This window comes from Lagopus leucura, unplaced genomic scaffold (genome assembly GCF_019238085.1).
Source record: "Lagopus leucura isolate 7727_CA_CO unplaced genomic scaffold, USGS_WTPT01 Super-Scaffold_100002, whole genome shotgun sequence".
NCBI lineage: Eukaryota > Metazoa > Chordata > Aves > Galliformes > Phasianidae > Lagopus > Lagopus leucura.
In genome coordinates, this window is record NW_024962263.1 from 33,589,761 (window position 1) to 33,605,969 (window position 16,209).

At 42.8% G+C, this 16,209-nt stretch overlaps 1 protein-coding gene across 2 annotated transcripts; it reads left to right on the forward strand.

Annotated features, from left to right (window-relative positions):
* Positions 1-5,578: 5,578 nt before the first annotated feature.
* Positions 5,579-12,944, forward strand: CUNH6orf62 (chromosome unknown C6orf62 homolog). 2 transcript variants are annotated; one of them, XM_042868820.1, is made up of 6 exons: positions 5,579-7,749; positions 9,133-9,309; positions 10,086-10,208; positions 10,975-11,109; positions 11,641-11,767; positions 11,845-12,944. In XM_042868820.1, exons 1-5 carry the CDS (start codon positions 7,621-7,623, stop codon positions 11,764-11,766), a joined length of 690 nt encoding a protein of 229 aa, XP_042724754.1. In that variant the 5' UTR covers positions 5,579-7,620; the 3' UTR covers position 11,767; positions 11,845-12,944. The 2 variants fall into 2 exon arrangements, with proteins under 2 accessions (XP_042724754.1, XP_042724753.1); XM_042868819.1 differs by having other exon boundaries at positions 5,581-7,749; positions 11,641-12,944.
* Positions 12,945-16,209: the final 3,265 nt, after the last annotated feature.

The window sequence follows — 16,209 nt, forward strand, 5'->3', positions numbered from 1 at the left end:
ACTAACTGAAAAACAGACAAAAAGGTGTCCGTTTACTTTTTTTGGTAGTAATTCTCATTTCTGTGACTGAAGGTTACATTTAATAAGAGGGTTTTTAATGCAAAAACCTGTCATTTCCAATAGCAGCAGAATATACACTTCTTCAGATAGAGGGCAACATGCTGCATTTCAAATTAATTTTCATAAAAAAAAAACAAAACTTGATGTGATGAGTTCTTATGACTATTTACATTTCAAGTGCCTGAGCAAACATGCCAAGGTTTCCCATATAGCTCAGCCATTTTGTTAGATTATTTATGGCAGCAGAGAATGTGTACTTTTTAGAGCTTTGATAAACGTTATCGTTTTTACAGCACAGACTGTGCAGAAACTTCCTAAGCATTACATAGCAGAGCTCACTGCAGGGTTTGGACTTGGCTAACTGAATCCAATACTAGCAAAAACCCTGGAGGCATTCAAGGCCAGGCTGGATGTGGCTCTGGGTGTTCTGGTCTAGTGGTTGGTGACCCTGCACACAGCAGGGGGGTTGAAACTCGATGATCATTGTGGCCCCTTTCAACCCAGGCCATTCTGTGATACTATAATTAGTATTTTATTTGATAGTCATGCCGTGCATTTCATCAAGGCCTTTCTTGTCATTCACAGAAAATAAGCAAGCTTTAGGTTGCTTTTTTTTTTTTTTTTTTTTTTTTTTTTTTTTTTTTTAAATCTGCTACATTAACCACAAGTAAATTGCATGGCTATTTTATATTTTCTAAATTACTTTATTACATACATATCATAAACACTTTCCTACTTGTTACTATTTGCAAATAGGAAATACTGTGGTTGTTTTAGATGCAGAGAATCACTGTGGAGATGCTCAAGAGACTTGAGTACAGTGCTGTGCCTCGGGTGAATGTCTCATCTTAGCCCTGCTCTGGGTGCAGCTCTCACAAGAGTCCTGCAGAAGAAGCCCTGAGGCTGGGTTTGGGATCTTCGGGCAAATGAACAGGAATTGTGGCTCTCAGGATGGCCTACTGCTGTTCTCTTCACCCTTCTGTCCAATAAAAGGGCCATTTATTTTACTGAAGGGATACAAGGAAAAGTAGGGAAAAGAATACAGGGAAAGCCTGAGCTGCAGCAAATTAATCACTGCTTTTAGTCCACGCCTTGCTCGGTTGCCGTCTTCTGAGAGACATAGCCCTGTGCCAGGTTCTGGGGATTCCTCGGAAGCCCGCAGGAGCCACGGAAGGACGTGGGCATCCTGCCTGTGCTGAGTGCCTCCTGCCCTGTTTCCACGCGGCTCCGACCCCCTGCTTGACGAGTGCTCGATGTGCCCGTGGAAATCAACCCGCTACCATCCCCTATGCGACAGCAGGTGGCAGCGTGGCCTTGCTTTGACCCTCCATCGCTGCACTGTTCCTGTGGCATACGCAAGAACTTTGTGCATCACCTACAAGTTCGTGATCTATCTTCTTTTTCCTGTCCTGATAATCATGGAAAGCCGTATTCTAATAAAACTCTGCCCCAAAAAAGGGGTTTATATACACAGCATGATCCAAACAGGTTTATCTATGGTGGCCACTGCTCTAAATTAAATCACCCCAAAGAATCTGTAATTTCTTTTTGTCTAGTAAAGGAGAAGACTGTCCTGCAAATAGTGATTAATAGTGCTTCAGTGATTAAGATTAAAAGGAAAATCTGTGCCTCTTCTGAATTTTTGTTTAGTTAACTGCTGCGTGAGTCACTAAGACATCCCTTAAAAGATAGTTAGGTCCTAACCTCAGTGGTATGTTTACCTTTAAAAATGTATCATTTGTCTAATGCTTTAAGATTTAAAAATGAATCATCCTCTATAAAGGCTAGGAGTTGATTCGTCTAAAGCTAATTCTAGTTCTGTTGATTGCCAGTATTTATAATACTGTTTATAGACTCAATAATTAAAATGTGTTTCAAATATTACTCTTATTCTTGCAAGCATCTGCTGAGCAAACACAAAAACTCATTTGGAACAGGACTACATTCACCAGCCTAATAAAGACAAATGCACTTGCACAGCACTGAGAACCTAAGTTAAAGGTAACACAGCAAAGCAACAAGGAGTCAATTGACTTTCAATATCAAAGCATTTTCTCCATTGGAATTGATTCACAGGTTTATGTACAAATTGAAGGCAGGGACTCTTTCTTTTAATGTGCATTTCAGACATTCTCAAAATAAATGCTAAAGTTTTAGAGATGAGACATGTACTTCCTACAATAATACCGAAGCTGCTAACCTCAGAAATGACCACCGTTCTCACAGAGGTAATTCATTGTCTGTATGCCAATACTTGGGGATGCTATCTTCTCAGCTAATGCGCTGGCAAGCTATAGTTATTTCTGACATCACGACTGCACATACTCAGCACTCCTAAGCAAGTAAAAAAATCACAAACTGGACAAGCACAAAATGAAAAACACACATAACCACCTACATTATATATACACACATGTAATTATTAAGATGGAACAAACCTAGCAACGCAGTAGGTATAATTCTGCCAAAGTTAAGGATCAGTATCTCCCTTACCCAAGGATGTACGATCCATTTTATGACCAGAGGCGGGACACAGGGAAGAGATGAATGAAGCCTCAATGCTGTAGCAATAGCTATGAAGTGGATATACAGTTGTCCACAGCATGCTTAGGGAATGCTTTCCACATGAAACACTGCCATTTCCCTATGAAAAAGCATTCCTGTTATGTCTTAGAAACTAATGTTTGCTGTAAAGGCAGAAAAGAGAGAGTTAGAGTGCACTCTGAAGTATATGAAAGAGTTTTAATTGCCACTAATTTGTCTTGTTTGAATTATAAAGGAATACTAATTTATTTCTGTCTGATGCATAAACATTTGGCACTGAATTAATCATAGTTCTGTTTTTGAAGCAAGCAGCCTCAGGGCTGATACTATTTCTAACATATGCAGCCAGTACAATGCAAATAGTAGGTATAAACATAAAGAGATCAGACTCCATCTCATCTCTTCCTATCTATGTCCAACCTTTTTAAAAAACCAGAACTAATTATTAAGTTGGAAATCAGAAGCATAGGCATTAGAGTACAATCTTGCCCACATGTTTATGGGGCATTTAATTCTGCAAATGGGAACTAGAATCTGAAATCATGCTGATTTGGGAAACAAGCAAACAAGCAAACTAAAAACAATAAACAAAGTTGTATAACTATAAAGAAGCATAACAATACACAATTAGCTGGTCAAGAAAATTACAGATCAATAACATTTAACTGTTTGTTTCACTAGGTCTTAACTCCCTTGTCCTTTCAGTAGAAATGTTACTGAAACAATAGCATGCATTATTTTAACTAAGGTGTTGATGTATGATTTTTCTACTTTTTTTTTTCCTACTGTATGAATGGTGTTTTTCTCTACGATATGTTTTTTTCCCTGCTACATTTTTTCTACTTTATGAGCTTCACCGTTGCACACGCAATGGAGAAAAAGAAGCACAGTGATATAAAAGTAGGACAAGACAGCTATTACTCATGGCTTTATTAGGGCAGATATTTCTGTGTGTATATTCACCCATAAAATAAACGCACTTGAGCTGGTTGGTCTACTAGTTTGTGTAAAGATCGTCAGGATATCTTTACTAGACTGTGATTAAGGAGAAAAATATCCTTTGCTAAGCATGGCACTGGAGAGGGCAGCTGGAATCACTGGGCTGGAAGAAAGCTCCTTGCTTTCTCCTCTGCAGGCGGGCAAGGTGCCAGTTCTTCAGAGAGCAATCCCTCAGAGCTGTGCTGCTGCACCAGGCCTGTTGTGTGTCAGAATGAGGGTTACAGGCCAAGCGTGATTCAGAGCTCAGAATAGCAGTCAGTGGATGCAGCACAGGGCAAAACGCAGCATGGGGTGGCGCAGCAAAGCAAACTGCTTCAGTTGAGCAAGGGGGAATCTAAACACGGCTCTCACTAAGGGTGGGCTAAAAAAGGTAGGCATTTTGAAACAGTCCCAGCAATCTAGAGCTCATGTATAGTGCTGCTGGTTAGAGGCCATGCTTCTACCTCCACTCACAGGGTTATTTTCTACAGGCATTGCCATGAGGAGTGAAGAGCAGGCTGCAAGTGGATGAAAAATGGCCTGCTTCTGCTCTGTTCAGAACAACAGGGGAGTGTCCTGGGTCACGCCTGCAACAGGGAAGGCAAGATGGAGGTCTGACTCAGAGGACTTGGCTTGTGGTGGGTAAGGACGAGAGCTAAGGGCTGAGGCATGACAGCTCCCTGCCAGAGACGGACAGGAGGAAGGAGTCAGAGGGAAAGTGTGCGAAGGATTGCTGAGCCAAAGGGAAATAACCAACAGGAAACAGATAGAACAAAAGAGACCAGCACAGCCAAGTCACAGCAGGGGAAATAAAAGACTGACATTTACTGGAGTTTATCAGAGAGAGCCCACCGCCATGCTCTGTGAGCTCTGAAACACAATCAGCCCAGACAGCCAATGCCTGCACTCGCCTTCTGCTTGTAATCTTTCCTAACACCATTTCTGTTCTGATGAGTCACGAACACTGCCAGAGGGAATGTGGAAGGGGTGCCTTCACCCCATACTTTTTGGCTGCAGCGGTGGTACAGGTGTGAAATAGTGGGTCACTGCCAGCCCTGGTTCAGCACAAGGCAAGCCTGAGGCCTGTCAGTAGCAGTCTACTTCTGGGCAGTGCTGGGGGGGGAGGCTTGGCTTTTCTACCCCATATCCCTGAGTGGAAAAGAGGGATGGACAGTCAGGAGCCAGGACACAGTATAGAATGTGATCCTTATGCCCACACCTATGGGCGTTACCAATGAAAGGAGCAACTGGGAACATGAACTGTGTGCCTTTGCCTCTTCTGTGGCAGAGAAGCCAAGAGATGGGCAGCATACACCTTTCCTTCTAGCGTGGAGATAGAAATGCCTATTTTTATTCAAGGATTAGGCTCGGGCGATAAAAAAGCGAGCAGCCTTCCTCAGGGTGCACCTCAGCCACACACATTTGCTGCTGCAAAGCCACGTTGGAGGTGGGCACCATCTGGCGTCTCGCGGTCAACTTATTTTCACACGTGCAGTGTACTTTGTGCACACATTCTGAGCTGAACCCAACACTCGGTGAGATGAAACAAAAGCGGCCACCCTGATAAGGAGACCACCACACGCCTCGTTGAGCCCACCTCTCTCCGGCAGCTCCCACCGAGGGGGAGCGCTGTAAGGGGGGGTCGGTTCTCCCCCCGGCCCGAGTGCAGCGTTCTGCAACTCCATCCGGGTCCTCGTCCCTCAGGGGCACGTGGGGCGCGAGGGCAGCGACACGGGACGCCGGGGGGACAAAGGAGCAGGCAAGAGCCGCCTTCTCGGCGTGCTGACGGCTCGGAGGAGCCCTGCCGCATTTGTTGTCTCCTCTTTATTTCTTCCAGAAGCGAGTGCCCGCGGCTAACGAGGCTGCCGCGGAGCCTTCCGACCCGCACCCGGATCCCTTTCCCCCGCGGGCCCGAGCGCTTGGTACGCGCCTGCCGAGCACGCCTGCGCAGTGCGGGCAGGGCGGCACCTGTGTGACTCAGGCGCTGCCATTTTGAGCGCTCGCTCCTGCCGCGCGGCTGCTCTGCTTCTTCGCTCCCGTGCCGACAGCCAGGCGCAGACTGCGGCGCTCCCGCTCTCTCCTGCCGTCGCCTCCGAGGACGTCCCAGGGTCGCCTGGGCGAAGAGAGCCCTCGTCCTCCTTCGGGCTGTCTCCGTCCTCCGCCGCCGTTCCCGGCGCCTCTATGCCCGCCGCCCTCCTTGGGAGCCGCTAGCGCAGCGACCCGCCGCCGTCTCCTCCTCCTTCCGTTGCTGCCGCCGCCGTCGCCTCTTCCTCCTTCTCCTCTTCCTCTCTCCGCCACCATTTCCCCACTCCCCGGCACCGGGGCGCTGAGCTAGACTATGGGGACCAGGCTGGGGCTGAGCAGCGGCAGAGCGGGCGGCCCGGTCACCGTGTCCACTGCGGCGGGGATGGGGGGGCTCGGCGGCTTGGTGGCTTTATCTTGACATGGCTCCTCTCCGTGCTGCTAGCAGCGCCGCCTCCTCTGCCCCTCCTGCGCCCGCCGGCTGCGGGTAGCGAGCGAGCCACGGCCCTGGTCTCTTGTCCGAGTCTCTCAGCCTCTTGCTTCAGTTAGGGGGAAATTGGGGGAGGAGTTCCTTTTTTTTCTGTTTTTTTTTTTTTTTCTTTGTAAGGAGAGGAGGGGGGAATTTTTTTCCCCTGTCTTTAACCTGGTCCGACGAATTTGCTAACCTCCAACCTTTAAATCCCTGCTAATCTAATCAAACACCTCAGGGGGCAAAATGTCCGGAGAGAGAAGGAAAATAACCTGATAATTGGGGATTTGCTTTTTGGGGGGAAGGGTGTTTGGGAGGTTTAAAATCACAACCTAGGCTTGTGATTAAAAAAAAAAAAACCTCGCCAAAAAAAAAAAAAATTGCCACTGAAATCTGCTTGGCAAGGAAAGCGGAAGCAAAACTCCATGTTTTCCAAGTCGTGACCATGAAGTGAGAGGAGGAAGCGTCGCGCTACTGTGGGTGTGCCAGGTCCCGGGCACGGGCCGCCCGCTACAGCCTCTGCCGCCTTGCATAGGGAGGCTCAAGGAGAAGCAGGGAGCATCGGTCATGCACAGCCTCGGCTAGCCGAGTGCTCTGCTGGCACAGCAGCAGCAGCAGAGAGAGAAGGATCCCCCGGGATCTGCAGCCCAGGGAGCCTGTGGGGCATCGGGGGATGTAGGGCTCTCCTGCTGGGAAGGAGTCAGGGTTTGGGGTGTCCGTTTGGGTGTTAGTCTCTAGGTGAGATAATACTGTCTCAACCCCTGCCCGCTTCTCATCGGTGGCTGTCATGCTCTCTCTTCCCTTTGACAGCAGAAGCCTCAGGGCAGTGACGTGCCCGATGATGAGCAGGATGAAGTTAGAAATGACTCTGCTGTTTTTTCTCTTTGCTTCCCTTCAAACCAGCACTGTGTTGTCTGTAGTTGATTTTGTTCTTGTTGGCAGAGAAATGTCATACCTCCCAGGATGCGCACTCCTCCTTTGCACCCTTTTCTCTGCCGTCCACCAAGTGTAATCGTTGCGAAGGGTAAAAAGCAGCACAGCAATAGTGGGAATCTGAGAATAATAATCAGTAGAGTCATGAATCTGGCTGGGGTGAAACACAGTTTGTAATACCAGCTTCATTTTTTTGTAAGCAGAGCAAAAATAACCCCCCCCATGGATTGGGTTTGTGCCAGTTGCTTTTTATTGTACACATAAATTGTGATAAGATTTGTTTTTTCATTCTCGCCCACTTATTCCTGCAGCCAAACTGTTAAATTTTTTTGTTGTTGTTGTTAAAAATTCTTAGTTTTTTTTCTTGGTTTATGGTCAAACCTCTTGTCCAGCCATGGCTGGGCAACTGCTTATTTTGTTTCTTGACCCTTCCAATATGACATTCCCATAAGATACTGCCTGAGGTGCGGTTTTGGGTTGCACTTGTGTTTTTATCTATTCAGTCATATTAGCAGGAATAAAATGACTTGTTTCTGTTGTACTTGAGTCTTATGAAAAAGTGCCCATAGTTTAGCGACAGTTTCCAAAGGCTTTAGTACCACCTATATAACAAAATGGGGGACCCAAACTCCCGGAAGAAACAAGCTCTGAACAGACTTCGTGCTCAGCTTAGAAAGAAAAAAGAATCTTTAGCTGACCAGTTTGAATTCAAGATGTACATTGCCTTTGTGTTCAAGGACAAGGTAACTTGGTTCTTGTTTATCTGCTTCTGTGTTGCAGTGCAAGATAACTATGCTGAGCCAAGTCTTTTATCAGTAGTTTGTTCCTGTGAATGTTTTATGTCTTTTTATTGCTCATTGATATTTGCTTTGCTCTTATTGTCAGTTTGGCTTTCCTTCTTGTTTGTAGTTCTGTAATCCTGGGGGTGCTAATGCATTATTAAATAAGTTGGTAGCTTCTGCATTGGGGAAGAACAGGTTATGTTGTACTTTGTTCAGCTTTATTATGGTCTGAGTTGTATAATTGTTTGCTGTGAAATGGTTCACTTAAGAAACGAGACCTGACTGGTGCAATTGACAAAGCTACTGCACTTATCTGGTTAATGCAGAAGGGAGAACTTGGCAGCTGAAGGGAGCGGCTGTTAAAGGCAGTGTTGCAATGGCCCGAGGATGTTGGCGTATGTGAAGCTGCCTCCCCTTTTCTGAAAGTAGGGGGAAAAAGAGGAAGTCTGTTCACTCAGCTGTCTTGTAGAAGGCTGTTGGAGGCTGTAAATGTGAGCCAAAATGGGAAACCCATTGGTGTTCTAATGTCAACTTAGAGCCAGAATTGTAAGATTTTTCTGTCCACAGAAGGAGAGGAAAAGTAGATGCTCAGAGTAACATACTGAACAAATTGACTGAGTGAAGATGGAAGCCAATTGCACCTAAACAGACAAAATAAGGAAACGTGTACATGAGCACTAAAAGCGTTTAACTAAATGTATAGTTCTTTACATTTGGTAGGAGTTACTTCTCTCTAATGAAGACTGTTCTCTGGACTTCATTTAAAAAATTCCATACAGTTGTTGTGTCCAGTTTGTTCAGCAATTCTTGTTCAAACCCAGCTTTCTATAGTATGACATAGTTCTGGGTATTGTCTCTTGCAATGAGACTGCTGAGTGAACTTGCTTGTATTTAAAGGACAGTTCATTCTTTTTTCCTTCTGTGTTACTTCTCCCGATAGTAGAAGATACCACTATTTCTAAAGAAATACAAGTTTAGTCAGTGATAACTGGATTTTCTTAGTTGGTGGGGTTCTAACAAGCCAATCTCCCACTGTTAACAAACGTCGAGGTGGAAAGACTTCACCAGGCTTATTTGACTGGCAAATAAAAGCTTGTGGAGGACTCTTGGTCAGCCTGACGTCACGCATTCTGCATGATGGAAGTTCAGTTCTAACAGCATCTAGGTAGACTCTTGATATTTGATCCAATAGATGTCTACATTTTCAGATTCTGCTCTGATTTGTGTCTAGGTCCTAGCTGAGGCCTTGTACATGAATACTAGTAGAAAATTATGAAGTCTGAAATAAATTAATTACAAGTACCTAGAGTGTAACCTTAATGCAATGTGTATTTTCTTTTGCAGAAGAAAAAGTCAGCGCTTTTTGAAGTGTCTGAAGTGATACCAGTCATGACCAATAATTATGAAGAAAATATTCTGAGAGGTGTGCGGGATTCCAGCTATTCTTTGGAAAGTTCCTTAGAGCTTCTGCAGAAGGATGTAGTACAGCTTCATGCACCCCGCTACCAGTCTATGCGCAGGGTAGGGTTATACTTTATGCTTGCTGAGTTTCACTTTGAGTTTTGAATTCTTGTACTACTACTTGTGAATCTTGATGCTAATCCTGCTTCCCTATTTTCTCATCTGCTGCTGCCTGAGAGTTCTGAAGGGTTGCTTTTGTAGGGTCTAGTTTGAAGGGTAACTTAAAATTTTAGAATTGTTCAGGTTGGAAAAGATATCCAAGATCATCAAGTCCAACTGCAACCCAACCGTACTACCCTAACTCTAATCCTCTGCTACATCATGTCCCTGAGCACCACATCCAAACAGTTTTTAAGCAATCCAGGGATGGTGACTCAACCACCTCCCTGGGGAGCCTATTGCAGTGCTTAATCATCATAGAACTTAGCACATGCTTTCTGAAATTCTTAAATCTGCAGTGCTTGTGCTTTATTTTAATGTGTCTCACTGAAATATGCCTTGGTAGTTTTTTGCTGGCATTTGTTAATAGGTATGTACTGACACAACTATATACATAGAACTAAATGGTTTTGTTAGGTGAATACTGGAAAGCAAATAACCTTTCCTAGGAATGATAGTTTTCCTGAAGCTGGAACTTATATTAACTGGATACTTAAAAATCACTGGAGGGTGAGGAGGATTATAGTTGTTTTGAGTTAAACTAATGGTGGAAAAAAAAACCACACAAACAAGATAATAAGAATCGCCTTTTAATTATAAGCCTGTATAGACAAGCTGCTTATCAGTATCTCCTACTAATGGAGAGACTCTTAAGTACAGAACTCTATCATTTGCAGGATGTGATCGGCTGTACCCAGGAGATGGACTTCATTCTTTGGCCTCGTAATGACATTGAGAAGATAGTCTGTCTCCTGTTTTCTCGGTGGAAGGGATCTGATGAACCCTTTAGGCCTGTTCAGGTATTGTTTTTACCTTAAGTTATGTATCTGGGGTAGGGAAGAAGGGACTAGGCAGGAGGAAGATGGGAAGGCTTAATACTGTCTTTGCTTAACCGTGATAAGGTCTGTGACTTCTGTGCATGTTGCAAAGCGTTCCAGTTGGATTTATTTATACAACAGTCTTCTGAGATCTGCTTCGTGAAGTGTGATCTTAGCACGAAGAACCTTTCCAACTGGCGCATATAGACAGATTCATAGTTTTAGTGTTTCTAGTAACTGATTCAACATGGCTCTTCTCACTACAGTGTAATCTTTATCTACATGTGTCATTAAGGTTCTGTGAGTACCCCCGAGTTGCTGTATTTTGTAAATGGCAGCAGATCTGAAATAGGTGGGATTATTGCATTGTAGTTTTGCCTTGAAACAAACAAATTTCCAACACATCAAAGTAACTTCAGTTGCAGTAGTAAGTTATTGACAGAAATGTGCTGTACAGCTGATGCACAGATGTTCTGCTAGAATAAGCTGATTTTTTTTCTTATGTAGGCAGTTAGAGTTGCACCTTGGTTTGAATTATAAATGCCATTGGAATGAGTCCAGGCAGTTTAACTTCTGTGCCAAGACTAAAGTGTGTACTTGTTGCTGAGGTTCCTGATTTTTTTTTTTTTTTTTTCTCAGATGAGAAAAGGAAAGAAACAGCAGTGGGTTGTAAAGCCCCAGATTGAGTGAAATTGATAATACTTGCATTTTTAGCTGGTTAAATATTTCCCTTCCTCACACAATGCAGGCCAAGTTTGAGTTTCATCACGGTGACTACGAAAAACAGTTTCTGCATGTTCTGAGCCGAAAGGACAAGACTGGAATTGTTGTCAACAACCCTACCCAGTCAGTGTTTCTCTTCATTGACAGACAGCACTTGCAGGTAAACTTACTCTGTCCCTTGTTTTCCGTGCTACCCAAAGTGTGTTTTAGGAGTGTCTTACTCATCAAATGCTTTTTCTTCTCAGGAATGTTAGTGACTTGTATTGCAAAATATCCATGTGGAAAAACTGATTGTGCGTTCATGCTTGCGTTTCAGCTCTTAGAGGAAGCATGCTATAAATAGCATTTGCGCATGCATGAGCTATTTACAGGGCAGAGATCTGGCTGCGCAGTTCTGTAATTTTTAATACAAAAACATAAAGTTCTGAAATAGACTGAAGTGTTTTGGAGATATTAAAGTATTGGCTGAGTTTGTGCGATGTTACCAAAATGGTTGGAGGGGAAAATGAACAAAATAATGAGAAGATTTTTAGGTATTCAGAGTTTTTTGTTTAGACTGCGTGAAAGACAGTGGCTTTTAAATGCTGTGTTCTGCCACAAACGTGCTATTAAATGCACTGAGTGTCTGCCTGTTAGTCCTGAGTTGACTTGCATGTTTAATTGCTTTTCTTCGCGTTTTCTTTGCCTGTAGACTCCAAAAAACAAAGCTACGATCTTCAAGTTATGCAGCATCTGCCTGTACCTGCCACAGGAGCAGCTCACTCACTGGACGGTTGGTACCATAGAGGATCACCTCCGTCCTTACATGCCAGAGTAAGGTACTGGCCAGCAAAATGGGGAAGATCACAGAATGCAGCAGTGAATTTTCACTTTCCTCACCACTTTATTCTTTCAGGATTTAGAAGAAAACGGACTCATGTTCAGAACACTATGCATTGTGAAACTTGATCATCCTGGATTTTTTTTTTGTCATTTGTATCTCAGAACTTTAAAATTTTTTTAGTTGTTTTCTGCATGGACCTTGTGAAAGAGAGGATGCTTTGCATACTTCTGCACTGCATCAGCATCTTACTAAAATGTGAAACGAAGGGACTGTACACTGAAATGTATCTGAAAGCACAAGGTGATCATTTGTGGTGGTGTTCCCATTTGTGCTGGTCATGTCCCCTAACATCTGTGTTAACCATCAGTGTTTGGAGGGTGAGAAGTGAATGTAAAGGGTTTAAAAGCCTTACAGCTTAGCTGTTAATGATTGTATCAAAGAGCACTATCAGATTCATGTTAATGAACAGAAAAGTGGCTATTACAATAGGAGGTAAACGTGGGAAAGATTTTTTCTCTTCTTTTAAAGCAAGGAAAAAAAGCATCTCATTTAATGTGTAGGCATCTCTTGCCTCTTTTTTTTTTCTTTTGCTGGGCCATGTATGAGTTTACTGGCACTTTCATTTTGGATCTCTTTCCCCAAGTTGCTGTATAACTGTATGAAAGTATTCTTTTGAGTTGGATGCATTTATACAGATGAGGCAGACCTGGAGTCTGAAGTCGCTAAAGCAGCTAAAAATAAAATAAAATAATAGCTGCAGAAACAATGTTGGTAGAGGATTATTTTTTCTTGAGAGTTGAGACTTGTAGACTTGCTGGTGAACTGTGCAGGAAATACTGGTTTCTAAAACATTTCTTATGGAAAACCTGTTGAGGTTTTTTCTTTTGGAATAGACGTTATAAAACAATGTAAGATAGTGTTTGGAGTGTCAAAAGTTGGTTCTGACAGAACATTAAGATTGTGCAATGATAAAAGAAAGACTACTGTATAGTTTCGATGACAAAGAAGGTTTTGATTAAGGGTTGAGTACTTTACTGGAGTAAAACTGTATAAGCCTGCTCCCTTTGGATAAAGCTAGTGCTTACCTGTTTAAAACTTGTATTTAGCTTTTGTTTGAAATTGGAAAAAAAAATTGGAACTTAAATAAATTAGGTAAAAGACAACTGTGTTAATTCATGGAAATCCTGTGAGCTTTACTAGTGTCTTACCTTTTGACAGTGTCACCTTTGCAAGCAGTTAAAAAAAAAGAATACAAACTGTAAAATGATGATACGATTAACACAACATAGCGGTAAAGGTTTTCTTTTTAGCAAACAGGGAAAATGTTTACTATGGCAAAGCAGCTGTTGGAAATCACAGAATCACTGGCATGCTAGTGTACGCTACATGGGTATTTTTAGTTCTTTGGTCGTAATATCCTACAGGTTAAACTGGAACAGTCCAGAAAAACACTGCCTGAAAGCTGCATGCCTCACAAAGAAATCATATTGAAATTTCTGCTGTATAAAATGCCAACCAACATATCTGCAGGTAGTGCTTAGTTTCCCAACTAATTATACCATCTTCATGCCTGTAAGAGTGTAGTTACCTTGATTAGTGAAGCAAACATCTTCAAGTTCCTGATGCAAGAAGTCGCTAAAACAACTTCAAGAAACAACAGCAACAAAAACCTTCAATGCTGGCCTAGTTGGATTTGTACAGTTTGTACAGTGTCAACCCTGGCATGATCCTTGATTTACAATCTTCTGTCATACATAGAGAAATGAATTCAGTTTAGTTGCTTTGAGAGTCTTGTATGGGTTGCAGAAGATGCACTGGTTATTTGTTTGTTCTTTGTAATGATGATCCCGGAGTTAAATGCAACTATGCTTTTGTGGGAGAAGAATGTAGATGTGTAATACTGATTCTGGTAAGTGATGTGTTCCACACAGCTAACAAATATATTTTTTGCTGTGCTGTCAGATGGAGTTGATGCACTTCTGCCTTCTGTAAGTAGTCAAGATAAAGGGAAACAACGGACTCAAGAGGATGAAAATCTCATTGTATAGGAGTTCATATCATTGGGCATCTTTAGAAGGCAACTTCCTCTGCCTGTAGAATGACTTCAGAGGAAAAAGATCAAGCTTGATGTTACTGTACTCTTAATGGATCTTCTAATGTCAGCATTATTCTGTTAGCTTCTGTAGCAAAAGAAAAGCACCTTTGGAATCAATGAAATCAATACCTTGCTTATGGTTTCAGGCCCTCTGTCATAATGACTTAATAGGGTTCTTCAAAATGTAGGTTTAATCTCACAGTATTCATGCTTACAAAGCATAGTTTGTGTGAGCCTAATTACTTTTTTCTGTGGGGATGTGTGTGAATACATGAAGGCCTCTCCATGTCTCTCCTGTACTGAAGACTCACATCTGGATACAGTGCTCCAGGTGAGGTCTTCCCAGTACAGAGTAGAGGGGCAGGATCAACTTCCTCTCCTTTCTGACCATGTTGCTTTTGATGCATCATGATCCCAAGATATGGTTGCCTTTCCAGGCTATAAGGGGTCATGTTCAGTTTGTGCTCTTGCAGCTTAGAAACCAAACTGTGAACTGCATATTGTTAAGTACTCCCCTTTTGTAGACTCTACAGGTTTCTTTGCCTATTCCTGTTTTGCTGCCAGGAGAACAGTGTTTTCTTGTGCTTGTCATTTGCTGAATCAGTAAGTTACGTGTAGTTAATGAAATCTGTTTCATATTAAGTCTGATTCTGAGGGTTGCATAGAAAGTGGTCTTTTTAGTTGCTTTGGGGTTTTTTGCTTCTCAAAAGATTCTCTGAGATTACTCGAATGCCCTGCTAGGAGATTCATTTAAGATTGTTTTAAAGTTCCTCCCTGTGATTGTTTTAAAGCTCCTGTGTCAGTAGTATGAAAGTTACTGAAGTCAGGAATTTGTAGACTGCCTGTTTCATGTGTGTAAGCACAGACATGGCATAAATTTACTTATTCTCTAGCATTAGACTAGAAAAGCTGCTTCTATTTTCAGCTTTGCAGTTAGGGAAAGCAGAAAGTACAGAAACTGCATAAACTTACAGATTATGGGAAAGCTTTCTGGAATTAAGTAATAAGAGACAGTTATAATCAAATTTTACAAAGATGAGAAAGTTTGTCTGCTAAAGTCTTGAGGCAAATAGAATACTATGAAAGCTACAGTTCCATCTACACCTCGGGGGGGTCTACTTTGTGGTTTTTTGTTTTGTTTTGTTCTTTTTCCTTGCAGCATATATGAAACAGAATGTCCCTCACAGATAATGCATGGGGATAGCGAAATCAGCTTGCTTCAGTTAACCTGCAGAGCAAGTGATAGGCAAGTGTAATTTTTGCATGACTGACTGAAATGCTTTTTAGGGCTGAAGATATCTATGACCTAGTTTTTCTGCTTGAAGAATATTTACATATGGGAAGGGCTTGTAATTTGAGCACAATTGCTGTATGCTAAAGCCATGCTGAGCCTACGGCATCTGCTCTTCGAGCTGCTTTTCTGGGCTCCTGAAAAACTATGTGAGCAACTACTGTTTGTTTTAAGGAGAAGAGTGTTAAAAATACAGCCTCCTTCTGCAGTGATACAGCCCAGGTAGTGTTTCAGCAAGCAGCAGCGGGGAGTTTTCAGGATAGCCAGTGCTTTCCTTTTGGTAAGAGATGCCAGGTAACTTGCTGTCATTAAATGAGAACTGCATGTATTGCAGTGTCCCACAGCTGTGGCTACTTGGGCCCATGGGATTGGCAGTCATTCAGTGAATGCACTACGAGATCATGAAGGCAGTAACTATCAGCATGTTGTCCCTGAACTCTTAAGGAATGAAACAGGAATCAGAGCCCCTCTTTCTCCATACACATGGAGAGTGAGGTAACAGAGAGGTTTGGGGGTTTCTGTTTCTACTGATCAGATGATTTCTGCAGACAGAACAGAGTTGTGAAATGGCTAATGGTAAAATGCAAGCAGAAGTTCTTACATATCTCCTGGCAGTGGCTGAGAGCCAGTCAATGCAGCAGAACAGAATTTAGCTGCTGTTCAGAACAGTTACTTAACAGCCTAATTCTAATTCCGTCCCCCTGTTTCCTTTAAGTGGCTTGCCAGTTTGAGAGTCGTAAACCAACTAACTCAAATTGGCAGAGAAGCCTGGGTGAAGGTGTTCAGCCACTTGTGGCAGGTGGCTTCAACTGAAAAACCAGCAATGAGTCCTGATGGGTACTGCTGAAACAGGTTTAACTTCCTTATTCTCCTTTCTATTCAGTTTACCACTGACAAGTTGCCTCTAACCGAGAGTTGGAATCCTTAATGACAAAACCCTCCTCACAGCACCTTGGCTGCAATTGGTTTTTGTTCTGCTTAGCATCTGGGCTCTTGGTTTTAAATACTGGGAGGAATGATTCTATGTTGATTCCTTATTTTTCCAAGGGAT

Excerpts from the sequence above, each read along its gene's own strand:
- CUNH6orf62 (XM_042868820.1), top strand. The coding sequence starts at position 7,621 with ATGGGGGACCCAAACTCCCGGAAGAAACAAGCTCTGAACAGACTTCGT. Across the intron at positions 9,310-10,085 it reads GCTACCAGTCTATGCGCAGG|GATGTGATCGGCTGTACCCA; the intron begins GTAGGGTTATAC and ends TATCATTTGCAG. Across the intron at positions 11,110-11,640 it reads TTGACAGACAGCACTTGCAG|ACTCCAAAAAACAAAGCTAC; the intron begins GTAAACTTACTC and ends CTTTGCCTGTAG.